Below are 24,113 nucleotides of genomic sequence, written 5' to 3'. Positions count from 1 at the left end.
GTGACATGGCTCCAGGTTTTCCTGGAGGATGATAATATCCTGAATCCCTTCCAGTCCAGTTTTCGCCCTGCCCATGGGACAGAGACGATGATGGTGGCCCTGGTGGATGATCTCTGGAGACGCCTGGATTGAGGCGGATCGGTGCTGCTGATACTTCTTGACCTGTCAGCAGCATTCAATATGGTTTTCAATGACTTGTTGGCTCACCACCTCGCTGATGTGGGGATATGGGGGCTTTCCTTGCAGTGGCTGACCTCCTTTCTCCAAGATTGAGGACAGAGGGTAGCGCTTGGGGGGAGTTATCTCAGCGACACCTGCAGGAATGTGGTGTGCCACAGAGAGCAATCCTCTCCCCAGTGTTGTTTAATATCTATATGTGCCCCCTCACCCAGATTATCCGGAGGTATGGCCTGGGTTGTCACCAATATGTGGATGACACCCAGCTCTATCTACTAATGGACGTCCACCCAGACTTTGCTCCAGACAGGGCATTACAAGCCATGGCTAGATGGTTGCAACAGAGCTGACTGAAACTGAATCCTTCGAAGACGGAGATCATGCACCTGGGTCGCAGGGGATTGGGGATCGGGCTCCCAACCTTTGATGGGGCCCCATTGGTGCTGGTTTCAAAGGTGAAGAGCCTGGGGGTGCTCCTGGATGCCTCATTAACTATGGAGGCCCATGTCACCACCACTGCCAGGTCTGTCTTCTTTCACCTGAGACCAGGCAGTTGGCCCCATATCTCACTCCCTGGGACCTGGCTACAGTGACCCACACAGTGGTCACTTCCAGATTGGATTATTGTAACTCTTTCTACGTGGGACTGCCCTTGGCTCTGCTCTGGAAACTGCAGCTGGTGCAGAATGCAGTAGCACAAGTGTTGACCGTCACCTGTGCAGACATATATCACCCTGTGCTGCATGAATTGCACCTCCTGCCTATTGAGTACTGGATCCATTTCAAGGTTGTGGTGTTTACCTTCAAAGCCCTATATGGCCAGGGGCCTGCATATCTTTGAGACCGTCTCTCCCTTTATGAGCCCTGTAGGACATTACATTCTGTGAACCAGTGTCTCCTGGTGGTCCCCGGCCCCAGGGACATTCGTCTTGCCTCAACAAGGGCCAGGGCTTTCTCAGCCCTGGCCCCTACCTGGTGGAATGAGCACCGATATGAGATCAGGGCCCTGCGGGACCTTTTACAATTCCACAGGGCCTGCAAGACAGAGCCCTTCCACCAGGCTTTTAGCTGAAGTGGCGGGCATCCACACCTCATTGGGCCTCCCCTCCAGTGACCCAGCTATGAGCAACCATCTGGAACCCTAGCTTGTGGCAGACCTCAACTGTTGAGGCTCTGGTTAGGAGTATCAGAAATTACAATTTGAGTGGGGAAAGCAAGGTCGTTAGCTGGACTTCACATTTGAAGCCAGCAACAACCTTGCAGGTTGTCACCCTGCAGTACAATGCCATTTGCAAAAGAATTACAAAGGCACCACAGCTCCCCCTAAGATGCTTTTGCCATTGGACTGCAGAGATGCCTCTTCCCCCTCCCTTGTGTTGCCCTAGAAACCAGAGCAAAAGGTGGGAAAGAGCCCTAGAGGAGACAACTGACAGTTACTTTGTAGCCCTTTAAAGTGACCTCTCCACCAGCAGCTATTTGGTATAGCCAAATAAAGCCACATATAAGCCAAATAATTTCAGCTTTATTCTGGCTCAGCTATACCGGTAGCCAACTCAGATTCTCTAATTTGTATTCTGCTTTTTAAAAAAGCCCGTAAAATACCGATAAGGTATCTTTCAGGTATTTATTCGGCTTGCTTTATACCAAATGCACACCCCTAGCACCAGTTGAGCCTTTAGTTGTTTGAGTGGCAAGCAGGGGAAGGGAGATGAGACTTAACACCTCTTGGCACTGTTTTATGGGCAACTGAGGGTAAACAAAGCACTGGCTAAATTTGGAGCCAGGATGGGTTCTTTGCCAAAAACGCTGGTAGCTGTAGTAAGCTGCTTGTTATGAGCAGCTCGTAATAATTAAAGGATAATTGATGGAGATCAGCCATTAATAACCTAGTTAACCCCATGCAGTGGTGTTTTGTGTCTATAGATGTGAAATTTTGAAGTCTTGGGGTGAGTTACTTTTTCTTTTTTTGGGGGGGGGGAATAGAAATTACTTTCGTAATTACTTTCGTATCAAAGGTAAACTTTTTACTTCTTTAACAACATAAAACTGTCTTCACTGTTACATATTGATGTCACATATTGATGTCACATTGCCCCTGATAAGGCAATTTTACTTGCACTCTTAGGACCTAAACTGGAAGTTACATATTGGTACTGATATTATTTCCAGTATATGCAACTACTTCTGACACGAGGCCAGATATATTTGTGGCCCCAAATAGAAATATTTTGGTGTGTCATTCAATTCCTTATTGGAACATTCTGGTTTTGGTCCTATATTATTAATTGTTTATTGCCTTATATGCATTACAGGGACTTTGTTGCTTGGTGTATTTTGTACTTTGTACTATTTGACCTCTGAAGAAGGCTCTTATGAGCCAAAATGTGTCAGATCATACACTGTTCTTTTTTGTGTATTTGTCACTTTGAACGTTTTATGAGGCTTTATTTGGGCCCCTCTAAGGTTTTTATATGTCTTTGAAATAAACACTATTTTGTCTATACTTATGTTTTTAACTTTTGGTCCTCAATAAGTTTTCTAAACTTCCTTTGGAGGTATTTAAAAGTTATACATGCCTGTTTTTACAAGCAAAATTGCACATATACCCCATACTTGAGATAAAACTGTGAGCTGATGCATCCTATGCTACCTTAGCACGTGTCTTAATTTTTGCTATCCGAAAAGGAGAAAAAATAGGAGGTAAATAGAAAGCACAAGCTTTATGGTATGGGAAATAACATAAAATATATTTGTTTAGAAAAGGATTGCACAAAAGGTCAATAATAGCATCTGTACAGCTAGATGTAGTTTCAGCTAGATTCTGTCTTGTTTCTTCTGTGGCTACTGGTTAGAGAGAGAGAGTTCTCAATGAAATGTTCAGCGTTTTCCTTTGAGGCTTTGGTACAATTTCTGCCCCACTGCCTCCTGATCTTTTGTTCCCTCAGCAAGGTAGGGAAATAAGCTACTTGTGACCCAATCTATGAGCATATGTGTCACCATGGTTTGAGGGAGAGGTGAAAAGGTCAACCACCAGGGAAGAGTCAGGTCAAAAAGACCACAGAAGTCATATAACAGTTAAGAAGCAATGAAAGCCCCGCATACTCCCCTTGTGAAGATTAGGTATCTTTCTAGGTTGCAGAAATGTATCTTGGATTTAAGGGCTGTATGTGTCTACAGCAGGAGTCCCCAACCTTTTTGAGCCTGCAACCTTTGGAATTCTGACACAGGGCAGTGGGCGCAGGCACAAAATGGTTGCTGCAGGAGGTAGAGCCAGCCACAAAACTGCTGCCATAGCTTACCTTCAGTCACATAATAAAGATCCTTGTGCAATGGTGGCAGCTGCAGCCAAAGCAGTGTTTTTAAAAAGCTGCATAGCCAATCAAATCTCCAATGGCCACTCAGAAACCTTTATGTACAACAGCCCCACCTGACTCTGCCCAGTTTCAGAAAACACTTTGCAGGCACTAGGAGATACCACATTGGGGACCCCTGGTCTACAGCATGCCCACCTTGTCTAAAAGAGAAAATATTTCATAGGTGCTTTTTTCAGTACTCCTCCAAATTACTGGTTTTTCTGTCTGAAAAACTGAAAAATGGCCTTGGAAAAATGGTGTTTTCAGAATTCTTCTGTTTTGTTTTTTCCCAGGCCTTCACATCTCCGCTTGAGTCCTTATTTGAGAGTGTACTGGTACAATCTGTTTGTTTAAATGTCCAGAGACTGGTCAGCCTACTTGATATTCTTGGAATTTCAATGCCTCTGTCTACTAATATTTTTCAATAGGGTAAATATTTGTTGAGTGCTTAGGAGATTTCCTTCAATCGGTAAACAGCTGTTTTTGAGACCTAGTCCAAATGATCTCCTGATACAAGGGTGGGGGGGGCTGTATGTTTGAAGATCTCCCATGTGAATAAATCACTGCACATGGGAAATGAGTGGGCTGTGGAGAAATCGGTGACAAGCTTCCTTGCTTTACGTGTACAGGATAATTTCTATGGGAGATGAACTGAAACATTCTGTTGCAGTGTAGTATATAAAATTGTCAATCTTATTCTTATTTTGTTTCTCTCATGACTAGGTGCTTGAACTTTATTTTTAATGTCATCGTCCTCTTTCTTAACTTAATTGTCCAGCTTTGAAAAGGGGCATGTTTTTGTTTTATTTGACAAACATATGTTTTATCCTTCTGATTTTAGTGTTCACAGAAAAATACTGCACTGCAAACCATGTGGATAAACTGCCTGGCCCAAGAGATTGGGTGCAGATTCTGCAGGATCAAATCAAACTGGCAAGAAGACGGTTAAAAAGAGGTTCAGGTAAGAGGAAGAGGAGGGAAGGAGTCTGAATGTGAAGGTAGTGAGGAAGGGGGCATAATTTGTGTTCCAGAGGACGTTGGATCTATTTATTTATTTATTTATTTATTTATTTATTTATTACATTTCTACCCCGCCCTCCCTGCAAGCGGGCTCAGGGCGACTTACAATAGGGCACCATGTGCCAAGCATAAAACAACATAAAAACAGGATAAAACAATCAACATTAAAGTGCTCAGTGGTTACAATCAAAATTTAACAAGATGGAATCAAATTTGCAAGATGGACTCCCCAGTATCTTACATAAGAATAGGGAGATTAAGACCCATAGATGTTACTCGACCCCATCCAGCGGTACTGATCACAGCGAAGTCATGGTTGATCTTCATGGGGCCACCCCTCAGGTCTACCAATGGTGGTAATGGTAGTAGTAGTGGCGGCTCCTACTCAGAAGCCTGGCGGAAGAGTTCCGTCTTGCAGGGCCTGTGGAATTGTAAAAGGTCCCGCAGGGCCCTGATCTCCTCCGGGAGCTCATTCCACCAGGTAGGAACCGCCACTGAAAAGGACCTGGCCCTTGTTGCTGGGACTTTGGTCTCTGGATGTTCAGCTATTGAAACAAAAGAACATGTATTAAATTATTATTGTTATGCATAAGAATCTGAACTTGTACAGCAACTTTTTGTCTTCTCTAGAGCTGCTGGGTCCTTGTTTGTTTCCTTGTTGCAGTAAGCCTGGCCTCCCTGGGGTCACCAGGCAATGTTATGTCCCCGACCAAAGTGCTCTTTGGGGCATATATGGGGAAAGGCAGTCCCTCAGGTATGTCGGACCCTGGCCATATAGGGCTTTAAAGGTAAGCACCAGCACTTTGAAGCGAATCCAGTATGCTATAGGCAGCTAGTCCAACGCTTTCAGCACAGGCCGAATGTGCTCCCACCTAGGGATGCCCACCAACAGCCTGGCCGCAGCATTCTGCACTAGCTGCAGCCTCCGGATTTGCGACAAAGGCAGCCCCATGTAGAGAGTGTTACAGTAGTCTAGTCTCGAGGTAACCATTGCATGGATCACTGTAGCCAGGTCATCGCGGTCGAGGAAAGGAACCAACTGCCGAATCAGCCGAAGATGGTAAAAGGCCGATTTGGCAGTGGCTGCCACCTGGGCCTCCATAGTTAAGGCAGGATCCAGGAGCACTCCCAAACTCCTAACCTCTGACGCTGGCACCAAAGGTGCCCCATCAAAGGTCGGAAGCGGGAGCCCCAACCCCGACCCAAGCACAGGACCTCTGTCTTCATCGGGTTTAGTTTCAGCCGGCTCAGCGTGAGCCACCCAGCCACGGCCTGTAAGGCTCGGTGGAGATCTTCTGGGTCGGAGTTCGACCGGCCACCCAACATCAGATAGAGCTGGGTGTCATCCGCATATTGATGACATCCAAGCCCATACCTCCAGGCAATCTGGGCGAGGGGGCACATGTAGATGTTAAACAACATCGCCCCCTGAGGCACACTGCATTCGAGCGGGTGCCTCCGGGACTGCTGTTCTTCTAGCACCACCCTCTGTCCCCAACTTTGGAGAAAGGAGGCAAGCCTTTGAAGGGCGAGCCCCTGGATCCCCACGTCGGCAAGACGGTGGGTCAGCAACTGGAGTTGACTGTATTAAACGCGGCCAACAGATCTAACAACAGCAGAGCCGCTACACTGCCCCGATCCAGATGCCTCCGGAGGTCGTCAGTAAGGGTGACCAGCACTGTCTCCGTTCCATGTCCCGGGCGGAAGCCAGACTGAAATGGATCAAGGATGGAAGCGTCATCCAGAAAGCCCTGTAGCTGAGTCACCACCACCCTCTCAATCAATTTGCCCAAATAGCTGGCCAATTCAGCCAGGTCTGAAGTTGGTTTTTTCAAGAGAGGGTGGACCAACACTTCCTTGAGTGCCTCAGGGAACCATCTCTCTGAGAAGGACTTGTTGACACTCTCCCTCAAGGCACCTCGAAGCCCCTCGTGGCCCACTTTAATGAGCCAGGAGGGGCACAGATCAAGGCCACATGTGGTTGGGCACACAGATACAAGCGATCTGTTGACTTCCTCCAGGCTGAGCTGGTCAAAACACTCTAAACCCAAAATCGGAGATGCGCAAGGGGCCTCAAGTTCACTAACTGTTTCAACTGTGGTGGGGAGGTCACGGCGGAGCGCCAAGACGTTATCCGCAAAATAGCTCACAAATGCCTCACAGCCAATATCCAATTCCCTACTGTTTTGTCTGCCCTGTGGCAGAACCGTCAGAGACTGAATCGTTCTAAACAATTGGGCTGGGCGTGAGCTCGCAGACGCAATCGTAGCTGTGTAGAATTCTCTCTTTGCAGCCTTGACTGCCATCTCGTAGGATCTCATAAACGTCCTATAAGATGCTCTTGTTGCCTCGGCGCCACTGTCTCTTTAGCCGTCTTAACTCTCGCTTCATAAGCCGCAACCCCTGGGTATACCAGAGGGCTAGCCTAGAGCAAGGGCGCAGAGGGCACCGGGGAGCGATCTCGTTGATGGTCATGGAAAGTCGACTATGCCAGTCTTCCACAAGTTCATCCAAAGTGCCGCTAGGGGGCATCGAATCCTGCAGGGCCATTTGAAACCACACTGGGTCCATTTGGCTCCGCGGGCAAGCTAAAATCTGCTCGCCGCCTAAACAGGGTCGGGGTGGAACATTCACACGGGCCTTCAGGGGATAGTGGTCTGACAATGGTACTGCTACTGCAGTAATCTGGTCCACTGTAATCCCCGGTGCGAAGATCAAATCAAGTATGTGCCCGGCCTGATGCATGGGGGTCGACACATATTGGGAGAGTCCCAGTGATGCCATGATGCCATGTCATCAGCATGGACAATGAAGTCACCCAAGACCAGAAGCCTAGGGTGCTCCAGCTCCCAGCCTAATACGGCCTCCAGCAGGGATGGAAGGCTACTGCCTGGCACGTTACACGGTCGGTACACTAGCCAGATTGCCAAACTCTCCTCGACCTCCAGCACCAGACAGACACACTCTATGCCCACAATCTCCAGTGGGGGGAGCACCCTGAAGGAGTAAGCCTCCCACACAAATATCACCACTCCCCCCCCCCCTAGTCCGTGATTGGTTTAGGACCGAGAACCCAGGTGGGGTAAGTTGGGAGAGAGCTACAGTCTCCCCATCCCGCACCCAGGTCTCAGTCACGCATGCCAGGTCTACCTGTTGTTCCATGACAAAGTCCCGAAGGACTATAGTCTTATTATTAATAGACCTGGCATTGCACAACACCAATGACGGAGGGGGGTTACTAATCCTAGCCCCATTGCTGACATCCTTTGGGAGGGGTCGCAGGCCGGAAGGGCGGTGAGCCATTTTATTTCTCAGCGCCCTTCCTTTAACACACTGCCTGGACCCACCGCTATACTTTCCCCTCCCAAAGAGCACCAGAATCTGCTGTCACAAAATAATACACACACCCGATATTTTTCGGATTCAAGTGTATTGAACCCAAAAAATATTGGTATTTCCCTATATTCCTGAATCCCAATATTGGTATGATAATGGGATTTGGGAAATAATTGGGATTGCCAAATTTTTCGGCTCGGTATTTAAAGGGATCATCCCTTTAAATGCGTTTTGCAAGCCGCAGCACAAGTGAATGCAGAATGTTCACCCTTCCGGGTTCATTTACCCTGCAGCTTGCAAAATGGATTTGAAGGGACCATTCCTCCAAGTTGTGTGCAGATTGGCTTGGGGGGGGGGGAATCCTAGGGTTGGTCCAATGTACAAAAGGGGAGGGAGCGTGTCGAACAGCTCCCCTGCAAGCTAGAGGCATCAAATGGGCAGCAGACCTCCCTGGGATGCCCCCTCTATCTGCTATCTAAGTTGTGTGCAGATTGGCCGGGGGGGGGAATTCTAGGGTCCGATGTGCAAAAGGAGACAGATCGTGTCCAACAGCCCCCCTGCAAACTGGAGAGCTCTGCTGAGCAGTCTGGTTTCAACCAGGCAGTCCAGCAGACCCTGCAGGGAGAGTTTCCCAGCAGGGTTGGCTCCTTTGCAGACTGTGTTGGGCAGTTTGGTTTGAACCAGGCTGCCCTGCAGAACCCCCCGTCGAGGCTGTGGGCAGGGGAAGATCTGCAGGCATGGCATGGAGCTGTCAGCTCATGCTGCTCCAACTGATTCTGGGCTGGCTTCTCTTGCAGCTTGGTTTAAACCAACTGCAAGAGGAGCCAGCCAGCCCCAGCCGAGGCCAACAGAAAGGAGGGAGGGAAAGGAGGAAGGTCAGATCTCCCCCCCCCTTCCATTCTGCTGGCCTTGGGAGCTATGGCCAGCAGAAAGGAGGGAGGGAAGATCTCAGATCTTTTCCCCCTTCCTTTCTGCTGGCCTTGGAGACAGTTCTCCCCACAGAATTCACTCCTTTGCAGGCTCTGTTGGGCAGTTCAGTTTGAACTAGGCTGCCTAGCAGAGCCTGCGCCAAGGCTGTGGGCAAGGGAGGATCAGCTGGGGTAGCGCAGAGCTGTCAGCTCCGTGCCACTTTGGCTGAGGCTGCCCCACCCGAATAAAAGCTGGGGGGGGGGTCGCCTTTTTTCAGGCTGAGCCATATCGGTAACCATATTGGTACTGATAAGGTATTTTCCAAGTATTTATTCAGTTTGGTTTATACTGAACGAACTCCCTGAGTTGGAAGCCTGCATCTGGAAATCTCTGAGGAAAAGACCTGCTCTGAAGGTGTTTTCATACATGCATGTATGTCTCTTAACTGTTTTGTAACTATTCACATTCTAATTCTAGTTTGACTAATTAATCTCTGAAAATGCCTGTGTTTTGAAGTGATGGGGAAGCTGTCTGGTGTGTGTTGTTCTTTTGTCTGTTGTTGTCTGTGTTTTGTTTTTGTTTTGCTGTAATAGAGCTAAGATAATTGCAAAGTTCTAGTTGACCACAAAGCCACTATTCCCCAGGTCTGAAGTAATCCTCTGTAAGTGTGTTCCAGCTGTTGCAGAGAACAAGGGCGGAACCAGTGCCTTCCTGTCCTCCCTGCATCATTTGTGTGTGTGTCTCAGTTGGTGTTGTATGGTCTGAGTTCCCTTCTGCTTGGCAAAGAGGATCCAGAGTATCAGTGCTTTCCTTTTTTGCTTCCTTGGGATCGTTTCTTATGAACTTTGAAGGCTCTGAAGATGTGGCATACAAATACTTCAGATAAAGCCTACAATTGAAGAAAATATATTGGGTCTTCTCTTGAACTTCTTTTGAACATCACATTTTTCTTGAGTGTGATGATTCCTGTCTAGCTCATGAGCTTTTCCCCATGTCTGTGGGGCTTGTGTGGGATGCCAAGGAGAGTGTGGCTATCTTGCTGGTGTACTGACCGCCAAGTGAACTGGCAGATACCCTGTTGAACTTGATTGAGGCAGTGGCAGTGTGGGCTTTGAGGTATCCCAGATGGATAGTTCTGGGGGACTTCAATGTCCATATGGATATCGCTTCCCCCTCTTTTCAGGCTTCAGACCTGGTACCATCCATGGCAGCACTAGGACTCAGGTTGTATCGGGTCCCAAATATCAAGGAGGCTACACACTAGGTTTGATCTTTGTGGTGGGTGTGAACATTGGCCAGATCTCTATGAATAGAGTGCCATGGTCAAACTATTTTGCCCTGAAGGCCCATCTGGACACATCAGTCCTCCCCTGCATAGAAAATGAGTGGATTTATGCTTGCCCCCTGGCAACTCAGCTGTGTTGACAGAAGATTGGCATAATCACCTTTTGGAGGCCATTGACAAGGTCACTCCCTGATGTCCACCCCTGCTTAAAAGTAGCCCTTTGGTATACCTTCGAGCTAAGGGAGATGAAGTGGAAGCTTAGATGACTAGAGCAAGTTTGACATCACACTCAGGACAAAGCTACAAGAACATCCTATAGAATGTTTATGAGATCCTATGAGATGGCGCTGAAGGTCACTAAGAAAGCTTACTATGCGACCTCCGTTACATCCACAAGCTCTCGCCCAGCTCAGTTGTTCAGAATAATTAGAAATTAGAACCTAGCGTGGGACTCCCAAAATGTTAGTGATTTGACTATCAGCTATGAGACTTTTGTAAGCTATGTTAAATACACCTGCCCCCTCAACCTGTGCCCATCCTGGCTAGTTAAAGCCAGTGTGTGGAGAGGGCATGAACCTCCCTGGCAGACATCACTAATCTGTTCCTGGGCTCAGGCATCTTCCCAGGAATGTTGAAGGAGGTGGTGGTGAGACCCCTGTTGAAAAAAACACTGCTAGATCCTTCTGATCTAGCCAACTACTACCCAGTTTTGAACATTCTGTTCCTGGGTAAGGTGGTTGAGTGGGCAGCGGCAGAACAACTACAGACTTTCTTGGAGGACACATAGGCCTTGTATCCATTCCAGTCCAGCTTCTGTCCTGGCCATGGTCACCCTTACAGATGATCCCTGTAGACAACTGGACTGAGGTGGGTCTGCGCTGCTGCTGTTGTTAGATGTTTCAGCAGTGTTTGACATGGTTAACCATGACCTGTTGACCCACCGTTTCACCACCATTGGATTATGTGGGACAGTCCTTCAGTAGGGGACACAGGGTGGCACTAGGGGAGAGGGTCTCATCATGGCACCCACTGGTATGCAGAGTCCCCCGGGGGTGATCCTCTCCCCAGTGTTGTTTAATATCTATATGTACCTTCTCACCCAGTTAGTCAGGAGATTCAATATGCAGCTGTATTTGCTAAAGGATGGCCAGCCGGATACTGTCCCAGAAGATCTGGACAGTTGTTTGGAAGCTATGGTGGGATGGTTAAAGCAGAGCCAGCTGAAGCTGAGGTCCTGTGGCTAGGCCGGGGGTGGGGTTGAATTGGGGAATTCAGATTCCCACTCTTGACGTAGTACAGCTAGTACCAGCTCCCTCTATCAAGAGTCTGGGTGTGATCCTAGATGCCTCCCTTTCATTGGAGGCTCAGGTCACAAATATGGCCTGGATGGTGTTTCTCCATCTTTGCCAAGCCCAGCAACTGACCCCTTACCTGTCCTGTGCGGACCTGGCCATAGTGATCCATACAATGGTCGCCTCTAGACTAGACTACTGTAACTCACTTTATGCAGGGCTGCCCTTGAACTTGCTCCAGAAGCTTCAACTGGTCCAGAATGCAGCAGCACAGGTCCTTACTGGAACCCCCCTGAGAGCACATATACAACCTGTAACTGCACTGGCTCAAGACTGAGTACTGAATCAGGTTCAACGTTCTGGTTCTCACCTTTAAAGCCCTAAATGGTGGGACCATCGTATCTGCAGGACCACTTCTCCCTATACACCCCTCAGAGAGCCTGTAACAATGTATTAGTGATCCCTGGCCCTGGAATGGTCTGCCTGTCCTCGGCCAGGGCCTTCTCAGCCCTGGCCCCAACCTGGTGGAACTCTCTATCTAGTGAGATTCGGGCCCTGTGGGACTTGGTTCAATTCCACAAGGCCTGTAAGACTGAGATGTTCCACTGGGCATATGGTTGAGGACAGTGATGGTTAGAGAGGCCTACCAGTCTCCCTTTTTCCTTTCCCTCCCCTTTTCCCCTTTCCCTTTCGTTGTACTTCACCCCGGTATTCGAGGGAACATTCTGCTGCAGTTGTGGTGGTTCTATGTTCACCTCTAAAGGCTTACCGGACCAAGGTGGGGACTTAGGAGACTCCCTCTTACCCCAGTCACGAGGGGTGATGTACCTCTGCCCTCCGTAGGCTTTAGCCAGTCACTCGGCCCACTGTCCTGCTTCCTGGAGAGTGCAAGGACTCTTGTCCACAAGGGGGCGCCTAATATTCTCTGGAAGAAGAGTCAGGAACCTGTCAGTGCACATCAGGGCCTTGATATCATCCATGGTCTTGGCCTCAGCAACCTTTACCCATAAATCATAGGCTCTTCCCAGCCTATACATCAGCTGTGGGTAGGGCTCTTTATCTTCTAGCCTGATCTCCCTAAAGCGTTTCAGGCCCCTTCTTTGGTGAACCCCACTCTCTCATGCACTATTTGTTTGAAGAGCTTATAATTGGTCCTCTCTTCGCCTTCCATCTGGCCAGACACTGAAGCCAGGACTCCACCCAGCTGCAGTCTCAGTTTTTCCATATACCGTTCTTCAGGAACTTTGTAGTCTATGCAGACCTGTTCAAAGTTCTGAAGGAAGGCCTCAATGTAATCCCCTTCAAGGGGATTTCCTTCTATCCCCTTGTACATCAGCATCTGGAGGAAGTGAAGGTGTCTCTCTTCTCAACGTGGCCATTTCAAGCTCGTGCACCATCCTCATTCTCTCCAGCTCTCTCTTTCTCTCTCTCTCTTTCTCTCTCTCTCCCCCCCCCTTCAGCATTCTCTCCCTTTCCAGCTCTCTCTGGGCTGCCTTCTCCTCTTAAGTTCCATCTGCTTAATTTGCAGCTGGAGATGCAAGACCTCTTCACTTGGGGTTGCGATCTCTCTGTCTGCTTTCTCCTGAAACATCTGATCAGCAGCCCCTGCTCTGGTCTTGCTTCTAGGCACAGGTGTGTCCTCTGTCTTCTGTCTCCCAGAACGGAGGAACATACACTGCCTAACACTAGCCTCTCTGTCCGTTGACCCGATAGCTAGAAATAATTAAAACCCCTTTACAACACTGTTATAAGACCTCTTGGTCTTACCAGCACCTTATAAAAAAAAGTGGCTTCCTGCAGCCAGACAAAGGGAGGGGGAAAAGGTCTTCTTTTTAAAAATAAACTGATTATACTCTGCCTCTCCAGGTCAACATCTAGCACATCCCACCGCTAAAAGCTACCATGTCATGACCCCCAGGGGGTTGCCACCTTCAGCTACCACCACTCTGGACTTCGGGTCCCTTGAGAAGGCCCAGAGTACCCTCCCAAGCCCATCCAAAATGCCGCTTTTTAAGCCGAGAACATAGGCATGATGACCAGGCAGAGAACACTTAAACAAATGGTTTATTAACACAGTACCGGGGCAAAGAAGACAAGACAAGGTGCTTTAAAATATATAACAGTGTTTAAAGGCAAAATAAACTAATCTAACATGACTACCTAGTTCACTTAACTGGTTACTACTTCAAGGCCCACAGCCCTCTTATACCAGGCCTCCTGCCGGGATCTTTCGCCTCAGACCAGACTGTCCCCTCTGTGAGACAAGACCACAGAAGAGCAAAAGAACACCGTCCCCTTCAGTTTAGCTCTGTGAGAGGAAAGAACGCAGAAGAGCAAAAGAACAAAGTTTCACAGTTCACCAAGCTTAAGTTCCAATCGCTTCACACAATTCCTGAACACTGATTGGCTACAACTGTCACTAAGCATTATGGGGATTGTAGACTGTGTCTGCTTTCCACTGCCATGCAGGTCTCTCCTGGAACCAGGCCACACTAGGCCTTGCTCCCAGTCCTGTACAGATCATGACAACCAGGTTGCAGAAAAATCTTTTTGATACATTGGATGAAAGCTAGGAAGGAAGATGCATGTCCAGGCATATCTTGCCGGGGAGTGAATTGTACACAGTGGATGCCAGAAGAGAGGAGGTCCTGTTCTTTATTCTCAGGAACTTTATCTGACAAAGAGGTAGAACATTGAACAGGATGCAAAGTTTTAGGGAGGGACCCATAAGGGAAGGTGTTCCCTTGGTTATCCATGCCAAGCTTGTTCATGTGGGATTGCTGTTACTTTCTTTTTTGGTGTGGCTCATCATTAAATTGTTATTATTTTTGTTTTTATGATGGTTTTTGTTAATATATATTGTGACCGTACCTCTCTCTTAGTTTGTGTGGTTAGGTGTGATGTAGTTTTAAACTTCTTGTTGTTTCTTTCTCTCACTCAAAGTATCTATTGCTGCCACCAGGAATTTAATTCCAGTCTTTAATTAACCTTTCCTACAGTATTGTGCCCAAGCTCTAAGGCTCCTTCGTTGGACTAGGTGGTTCTGAGGATAAGACATATAAAACTTTATTGGTAAAAGAAGTGTATTAGTTACAAGATGTTTTGTTAAGTTGCTTAGTAGAATCTTTCCCTTTTACTTAGGTCTCTGTCAGCTTTTCCCCTCACCTTCTTAAAATACTCTGACTATATTAGATTTTTTCTAATATGCCCCCTTAAGTATATTTTTTCCTCCTTTAGAACCTTAATGTCTTTCACAGCACTTCTGTATGATTCTAGTTAGAAGACTGCTTCTCAGACTCTGTGTAGATTGACCACAACTGACAGCTTCTGGCTTCAAGCTCCGGACTGAACACTCTGCCTTCTCTCTCTCCACACACATACAACTCCTAGCTCCACCCACACACTCTCAGTCACCAACCAATCACCTTACTCACTCTTCTCCCTCTTTCAGTCCTTGTTCCTCTGACACTTACCACCCATTCAAAAGAACATTACATTCATTACATATACTATCTATCATCCTTATACTGCTTCAGTTTATTAGTTCTAAGCAGATTACTGAAGTACAGAAAAAGCTAGACCCATTTTGAACATCTGCAAAACTCTATCACAGATGTATATAAATTTCACCACTAAAAGAGTGCTAGGTCTGCTGTTATCTTCTAATAAAATAGGTAACGTCTCCATATGATCTATACTTTGGATCAAAGGAAAAATTAAAAGATATCTAGACTCAGAAAAGTAATTACATTCAAGGAAAGATTGAGGAGCTGTAGTCATTGCTTGACAAGTTTATTCCAGTGGGAAACATAAGAATCTTCTTTGACTAAACTGAGAGAGCTCTCTTGGATGTCGGAGTGTATAATTTTAACTTTAAGTGGAAAAGCCTTCAACCAAACCCAAGCTTCAAGAGATTATTCAGCTCAGAGGGCTACCCCCACTACACTGTTCAGAATTCCGCAGATGGAACGTAGGAATTTAAGAAGAATTGAATCCAAGGACTTCTCTATTTTGTCAATCCAGATGCCAGCCCCATATAAACTTTGCATTGCTACCTTGGCGTTAAACAGTTTGATGGTGTCTGGAATATGCTGAGCCCCAGAAGAACAAAAGAAACGTCAGATAAAAGATTGGCTACAGGTGTATCAAATATTAAGATGAGCAGCTTGCACTGACCAAGTTAATTTTTGGTCAAACCAAACCCCCAAGTATTTAAAATAGGGGACGTCCTTAATATCATTGCCATGAATTTTCCACTTGTGTACATGAGATTTTTCACCAAAAACAACGATCTTGGATTTTTGATAGTTAACCATCAAGCATTGTTCCAGACAATAAAAGACAAAAACCTCTATCAGAGAGGACAGTCCTTTTTTCCCTTTTTTATTATGCAAAAAAATATATGATTGTACACATAATACATCTCGGGTACTAGCAATTTAAATAGAGGTTTCATACTCAATTCAAGTTTCTGTAGTTATTAAAAATTGGGGAAATTTGCCATTAATAGGAAGGGGGGAAATTGCTATGCATATAATAGCGAATGGGTTCTTTTTTATGTAAGCATCTTCCCATTTAAGTGAGAGCTAGCTCTGAAGCAAATCATTTGCACAATAAATATATAGATATTTAGATATACATCCCAAAGTAATTTGAGAAATTACCTGCCAGCACCATAAACAGTGGCAGAAGGTGCTCTGTGGATGACCCACAAGGTTACAATAGCCCCTGTAAGAAGAGCTCTGTAAGCTCTTGGAGGATTGGCTACATTAGGGGGGGTGTCACCTAATATGCAAAGGAGCTCCTGCTACAAAAAGAGCCCTGCAAGGAATATGTCTCCAAAGGTCTCCCCATCCCCATATACAAAATGCAGGAAAGTTCGAATTGTTTTGCAAAGCAGTCTTTCCTCTTTGCCCCTCTCCCCAACCAATGCCATGAAAAGGCAGAGAGTTTTTGTACAAACAGTAAGAAAATTGATTGTAACAGCAGTTTAAACCTTTACATTCTCTATTAGTGATGACTTCATGGCATCTTCTAAAAGCTGATTGTCTGTAAAAGGCACCGAGGTTTCTGGGACAGAGTCCAATAAGCCAATCAAAGACTCTAAAAAGCAGGTGCCCTGGTCCCCCACCTGGGGCATGCTGGGAAAATTCAGTAGCTGGAGCGCTGAAAAGTTGTCAAGGCTCTCCTACTCCTTCAAGGAATTATAAAGGGGTCCCAAGTTGTAGTCCAAGAATGACTGGAAGAAATCCAGCGAGTCTGAGGAGAGGCTCAGGTCCATGTAGTTCCCAGGAACACTGCTCTGCTGAGAACGGTGGGCAGCATAGGGTGCCCCTGCACAGTGCTCTGGCAGAAGTTTCCCAGAGAGGACAGTCCTGATGTTGTTCTAGATAGGAGAACTGCATTACCAGCAAAAAGTAGGATAGAAACTTCAACGCTAGTAATGGATGGAGAGTAACAGTCCTGGGCAGAGACAGTAGAGATATTGTTGATATATAAATTAAACAATAAATCATTAATATAACAATTGCTTCCAAGCCGAATAGTGGCAATCCATTGTTTTGGTTTTGTCCTCTGCTTTTTTCCTTATTTTGAGTATGGCTTTTTGTCTTTGTCTTTATCTTAAATTTGTCACCTTTTACAGATTGGGTTTATAAATGGTCACACTCAGCTGTTCTTAATGCTCTCCTCAGCTAGCTCTGACCAATCAGAAAGAACTGGGGGGCGCACTCAGGCAGCAGTCTGTCAATCAACCTGTGCTTCACAGTGAGGCACTAACCCTTGAATCTCCCAGCATTCTGAATGTGATGCACTAAGCATCCTGCTTTTTTGGAGGTCAGTACGTCACAACATACTACTTTAAAATCTAGGACTTAGGCCCATATAAGCAGGGGTCTTGTTGTAGAAAAAGAGCTGCCGGAGCTCATTAGCATAACTCATTAGCATAACTTATTTGCATATGCCACGCCCCCTGACATCACCGGAAGTGACAGAAGGCCACACCCCCTGACATCACCGGAAGTGTGTCAGAAGGCCCGGCTACTTACCCTCCTGCTTCATCCTCATTCCCAAACGGAATGAGGATCGAAACAGAGGGCGGGGTAAAGAAGGGGGCGGGGCTTCACCAAGTGACCGCCCCGCCCCCTAGAGGTTCTCTTCCGGAGCTCCGTACCTGAGAGCTCCCCCCCGACTAGAGCCCTGCATATAAGTATATTGTATTAATGCTCAGAAGGTTTAACGGTTTCAAAGTTGTCAGCAGATACATAGGGAGGAACTGGTTTTGTATTTAAAATGGCTTTTTTAGCCTTGTCAGTGTTTTTCAATTAAATAGCTGGGTGATTTATTTGATCACAGATACAATCCAGGTTCAAGATTATTTGGCCCTCTTCCTACTTGCATTTGCAACAGGAAAATATCTGGCTGAGAAAATCAAATTTTTCCCCCTCAAAGCTATTTTGTTGATTAGATTCTGAAATCAGTACTGCAAGTACTCATTGATGCTACAAGCATCATTAATGTGACTTGTTTACAACTGGAAATTGTCTCACTTTTAACCCCCACCCCTCCTTTTGGTTATTGATCTGGATCCAAAACCCTGGAGTAGGTGGGACGGTTTTGCATTTGGTAAATTTAACAATAAAATTAGCATTGCTTTTCAGGGTTTTGTTATTCTTCAGTGAAATATATGAAATATGCATATGCCAGTTAGCTTCTTCGGGCATGTTCAAGGAACAGAGAACTGGTCGGGGGGGTTCTATAGTTTTGGATCTGCAGTGCCGCCACCTCCTTTTCTAGGACTTTCTTCCCATGCCATTCCATCTACGTAGGGCTCAAAGAGTAGGTGGGCAAGCAGCAATATACCAAGCACAGGAGGGGGAAGGATGGCTTGGCCTTACTAGGATTTGATAGAATTATTGTCTGTTCTATTTTGCTTAATGAAAAATGCAGTGAAACTTGAAAACGTACATACATTTCCAGTAGTCAGTGACACTAGAAAAGATATGGTTGATGTTTATGTCATTAATACTAGATAGTTCTAAAAATTCCTTCAGTGGAGAGACAATCATCGTCTCGGGTGAGGGGTATAACTGACTTTATTGTCTGGATCCTGAAATCCTGATTTGCATAATGGCAGAAATGCAGCAAGAATATGAGTATAAAGTTGTAACATGAGTGTCCTTATATCTTTGTTTTAAACTTAGCCTGCTTTGTATATGTGAAAATCAGCTCCCAGTTTTCATTTCTTGTCGGTCTCCAACATGACCAAGGATCAGAATTTTTATAAACATGACATTAAAAAGAAACCCAGTCTACGACCTATGCAAAAAGGATTGGACTTGTCAATACATCCCATCAGATTCTGTGGAACAAAGCAAATGTGCTGCATTCAAGGATGCAGTTGAAGGAAAGGTAAAGCCTACCCCAGATATTAGCAATGTGGGGTGGCTGGCTGGCATGGTTGGCTGGCTTTGTGCTCCTCAGTTGTGTCCTTAGATTGCAATCTGCATCCTTGGTCAGTGGTTCTCTATGACTCAATGACAAAGTAAACTGGCTCCAAATCCAGTAGACCATGGGAGGTGGGGCTGCCTCCTGTTCCTACACATTAAGGTGATGAGAAGCAAGGCAGAGGTTTGTGATCTAACTGACTACTTTGGAGGCACTCAGTAGTACCTAGAGGCCCATTTTATTATTACTTCCTGTATTCCAAAACTGGTGCTCAGAACTAGTTCCACGCTGAGGCCCCTCCTTGGACAAAGCTCTTCATGAACTTTGGGCTATGTTGTTTGTAACTTAGTGTAACTATCATCTTGGCTAATGCTTGTAACCCTTTGAGAAGTTATTTGCTGCTGGTTGAAGGAGGATGTTGGTCTGGACAGGCATTGTGCTGATTTGACAGGGCAATTCTTTCTATGAAATTGAAAAAAATCCATTATCTATGAGTTGTGTATTTCTTTTGCTTGTTGTTCACATAAATCTCCACCGCTTCCTTTCCCATCTTAAAAAAATTACTGTTTCACTTAATTGCATAAATGTTTGTTTCCGTATTTAGGAAAACATAATGATCTTTTGTCTTATCTGTATTTAGCAGAGACAACAGACTGTGATGAGAAACTGGACACTTCTCTACTACAAACAGGTAAAAAGCTATTGATTAACAAAAATAATCTGTTTTGGTTTGTTTGGTTTTATGGGATTTTGGTAACTTGGATCAACTGAATGGTACTTCTTAGCTCAAATTGTTTATTTTATCTATAGGCCCTGTCACTAGATATCATTCCAGGTCTCAGTTCCCCACCCCCAGGGTCTTCCACAGGGGGTGTACAGCTGTACTGCTGCTTCTCTGTGAACTTGGGGAGATATTGCTTCTGTGCCTGGTTTTCTGAAGCTTGAAAGACCAAAAGGTGGCTTTGCTGTTCAGTCACAGCCAACTTATGGTGACCTTCCCAGGATTTTCAAAGCAAGAGACGTTCAGCGGTGGTTTGCCAGTGCCTGCCTCTGCATAGCAATCCTGGACTTTCATGGTGGTCTCCCATCCAAGTACTAACCAGGTCTGACTCTGCTTAGCGTCTGAGATCTGGTGTGATCAGGCTAGCCTGAGCTGTCTAGGTCAAGGCAGAAGGTAGCTTAGAAGGAGGGGATTACAACAACTTGTCCTTTTAGACAAGGGAACAGGCTCAGTGTTTCTCCTGTTAACTGATCTCTTTTTGTTGCTATTTTATATGTTGAATGCATTTTTATCCTGCCGTACTTCCATGGAGCTCAAGGTTCTCTGTTCCCTATTTTATCTTCACAACAAGCCTGTGAGCTAGGTCAAGCTGAGGGGATCTGTGCATCCAACCACGTGCGACCTTGATCCGTGCCCCTCCTGGCTCATTAAAGCAGGTCACGAGGGATTTCGAGGTGCCCTGCAGGAGATTATCAACAAGTTCCTTCGGAGGGGCGGTTCCCCAGGGCACTCAAGAAAGCGATGGTCTGCCCACTTTTGAAAAAAACATCACTGGACCCGGCCGAATTGTCCAACTATCAGCTGGTGTCCAATTTGCCCTATTTGGGTAAACTTATTGATAGGGCGGTGGTGACACAGCTACAGGGTTTTCTGGAGGATGCTTCAGTCCTAGATCCTTTCCAGTCTGGCTTTCGCCCGGGTCACGGGATGGAGACGGTGTTGGTCGCCCTTAGTGATGACCTCCGAAGGCATCTGGATCGAGGCGGCATGGCGGCACTGTTATTACTTGATCTGTCGGCCGCATTTGATACGGTCGACCACCAGTTGCTGGGCCACCGCCTCACCGACGTGGGGATTCGGGCTAGCGCTTCAATGGCTTGCCTCTTTTCTTCAAGGTCGGGGACAAAGGGTGACGATAGGGGATCATCGGTCCCGGAGGCACCCTCTGGAGTGTGGGGTGCCTCAGGGGGCAGTGCTGTCCCCGATGTTGTTCAACATCTACATGCGCCCCCTTGCCCAGATAGCCCGGAGGTTTGGGCTGTCGGTGTGTAAGCATCAGCACCAAGATCTCTACGATCTATCTGACAGCTGACAGCTGCAGTAAACCAGATCCAGTTGGTTTAGACTTGGCAGAGCTGAGCCAAGTCACACTGGGTGCGTTCAGACGCGGCATTTGTAACGGAATAGGTGACAATTCCAACCGGTATACATTCAACTTGATATCCCGCTCGAACCCCCTTGTCTAGGGGTCTCTGAGCGGCTTACAGATTTTTGGTGCTAATCACCATTTTTCCCTGACTAGGGCCACAGTATATATGGGGATGGGACAGCCTACCGGCACCCCCTATGGTGGTGGTTGTTGTTGTTGCTTTCGTCGGCTCGGCTCGGGTCTCTGGGCTGGCGGGTGTTCTTTTCCCGGCGTTTCGGAAGTGGCTGTCTTCTTTCTAAGGCACACAGCTCCGCCTGCTTCCGGCCCAGCAACGTCCTTTCCGGCTCCGCTTGAGCCGGTGCTCGGCGTCCTCGCAAAACAATCCAGGAACACAAGTAGAAAGGCCATCACTTTCGTGGAAGGTGGCAGAATTAACTTAACAGACGACTGCTTCTTAAATGGACAGTTTTATGTGACCTGCTCCTGAGTGAGCTCATCAAGCAGCCTGGTGATCCTATCACCTGAGGGCAGAACCACCAATGTGGTCTAGAGAGAGGTTCTTCAGTATAGAGAGAAAAAAGTATGTATGTCTCACTTCATTTCTTACACTACAATCTTCTCCATTAGAATTTCTACAACAAATGTCACGAGCTCTTGTCGGGGGGCGGAGCTTGGCGCTCGGAGATGGTAGACGTGTAAAGGAGCAGCTCCTCCACTCAGCCCTCTAAAATTATATCACCAACCTTCAAAAACAACGTTACTGTGCCAGAAAATCAAATGGGAAGAACGGGAACACTCAGAGCGGCCAAAATCGCGGCCAAAACTCAGCAGTTGACGAAATATTTGGCAAAAGATCCAGCGCCGAGATCAACCGATCCTGCAGTAGAACGGGACCTCAAAATGGCCGCCGGCAGCAATTCGCCAAAAACTAATGACGACGGAGCACTTCTATCGAAGTACGACTTCCTACAAACAATCCAGCGCTTGGAAACCTCCATTTCGGAGCAAATTAAGCAAGCAGTCCAACCGATCAAAGATGAGCTGAAAAGCATTACTGATACGCTCGCAGAAGTTTCACAAGCAGCAGAAACGGCCCTGGAAGCGGCAATTACGGCCCAAGGCGAAATACAAAGCCTGCAACAGTCAGAAGACTGGGCTGCATCTAAAATAATGACACTTGAAAATAAACTTCGGGAACCCAATCTGAAATTCCGCAACGTGCCCGAAGAAGCAGAAGGTGAGACAGAGCTTAAAACTTTTATCGCTTCGTGGCTAGCACGACTTTTGCACCTAGAGGACGATGTGGCCCCTTACATAGACAAGGCCTACCGTGTCGGCCCTGCCTTACGTAAAAACGCTAAATATCCTCGGGATATCCTAGCAAGCTTCCCCGACAGCCGGACAAGGGACCGCATCCTTAAACTGGCGAGGGAAAACAGAGGACTTACCTTCCGCAACGAGAAAATCGCGGTTCTACTAGATCTCTCTCAAGAGACACTGAACCATAGACGACAGCTCCGGCCCATAACTCAAAAGCTGCAGGACCGCAAGCTTCGTTATCGGTGGTCCTCCCCCACTGAAATCCTAATTATCCACCAAGGTCAACGATTGACGGCCAACGACCTAGACTCTGGAGTCAAACTACTAACATCCTTGGGCATTGACCCGGACCTACCCCACTCATCGCCGCAGCTGAACAATCGCTCCACTGGTGAATCGACTGGGCCTCTCATCAATGGCCGTTGGCAACGCATTCATCGCTGATCCCCCCACACACAGCGCCCTGAATTCTGGTGCATGTTCGCGTTTTCCCGGAGAAGTGAACGAACGTCTGAGTATTTTAAAATACTTTCGGGGCTTTTCTTTCTCCTAAGTTAGAACAGTGACATTAAATTGCTTGATTTATGTATTCTATATTAAATCCTGCGAGGAGGAAGTACATTTATATTCTGTGTTCAGATTTGATTTCCCAATTGATCTTATTATATTAACATTTTAAGGTGCAGCTAACCCATTTTATTTGTTACTCTTGATATCATTCCATATCTTTAATAATTTTTTACTATTATTATTTTTATTTTTATATAACTGTAAACATTTAAATTTAAAGAGTATGAAAATGCTATATTAATTCACCCTTAAGGCCTTTTGTTGCACAAGTCTAAAACAACATTTTATGAAGAATTCATTAGTGCAGCGGTGAAGAAAACCTACTTAAGTTAATGACTTTTTTATTTTCTTTAATTTTTTTTATTTAAAAATAATCCATTTGATTTCATTTATAGATATATATCTTTTTAAGTTTTATTTTAATGTTTTCTTTTTGTTTTAAAAGAATAATTTTCCGAAAGAAAATCGTAATATAGAAATATTTATATAGAACTGGTGATGCAAACCGACTTAAGTTACAATTAGTTTTGAAAGTGGTATAAGTGCAGCTAACTTATCCAAGATATGGTTCTTGTATATGCTAAAAGTATTATTTTTATGTTATATCATTTAAAGCAATGGTGAAGAAAACCTAAGTTGAAGAACTTTTATTTCTGTTATTGTTTGAAGAACTTTTTTTCCTGTTATTATTTGGCATTCCCCCCCCTTTTTTTATTATTAGAATTTGGTTAAATGGCTTAATTTCATTAAACGGCTTAAGTATAAGCCTACGGTTTCTGCGTCTATAAAAAGAAGTATTTATAGTTGAACTTGTTATAACAATGGTGCAGAAATTTTGCCTAAATTGATAACTTTGCCATTTTGGGTATAAAAGGCATTTTTTTTATTTTAAGCCTGCAAAAATAGAAGGTTGCTTGATGAAATGAATTGTAATTGTTAAAATAGAGGGTGAGGTGGTAGGAGGACAATTCTTTACTCCCCCCCTTGCATCCCTTGATATAAAATATTAAAACTACTATAACCATAGTGAGCCTGAATTTTCCAGGCCCACAAGCTTTCAGCTCTATTATATTTATAGCAATATCAGGAAAGTTAATCTTCAACCTCGCCATTAGATAATGGGAGACCCATTACGAATATATTCTTTGAACTGTAGGGGTCTGAACGATAATATTAAAGTTAAGCGTATATCAACTTCATTAGCCAAATTGCACCCCGACATTTTATTTCTCCAAGAGACCCACAAAAAATCAAC

At 45.8% G+C, this 24,113-nt stretch overlaps 1 protein-coding gene across 2 annotated transcripts in view; it reads left to right on the top strand.

Moving 5' to 3' along the window:
* The window catches only part of BEND7 (BEN domain containing 7), an 87,253-nt gene that overhangs the window by 47,659 nt on the left and 15,481 nt on the right, over window positions 1–24,113 (top strand). For both annotated transcript variants that reach the window (XM_015417236.1, XM_015417235.1), the window contains 2 exons: window positions 4,372–4,491; window positions 19,459–19,509. In XM_015417236.1, coding sequence (XP_015272722.1) covers window positions 4,372–4,491; window positions 19,459–19,509 — 171 coding nt within the window. The remainder of the gene's footprint in view (window positions 1–4,371; window positions 4,492–19,458; window positions 19,510–24,113) is intronic.

The sequence above is a fragment of the Gekko japonicus genome, unplaced genomic scaffold (assembly GCF_001447785.1).
Source record: "Gekko japonicus isolate JY-2015 unplaced genomic scaffold, Gekko_japonicus_V1.1 scaffold1569, whole genome shotgun sequence".
Lineage (NCBI taxonomy): Eukaryota > Metazoa > Chordata > Lepidosauria > Squamata > Gekkonidae > Gekko > Gekko japonicus.
Note: the sequence above shows the minus strand (reverse complement) of the source record. Positions and strands in the feature narration are given on the sequence as shown.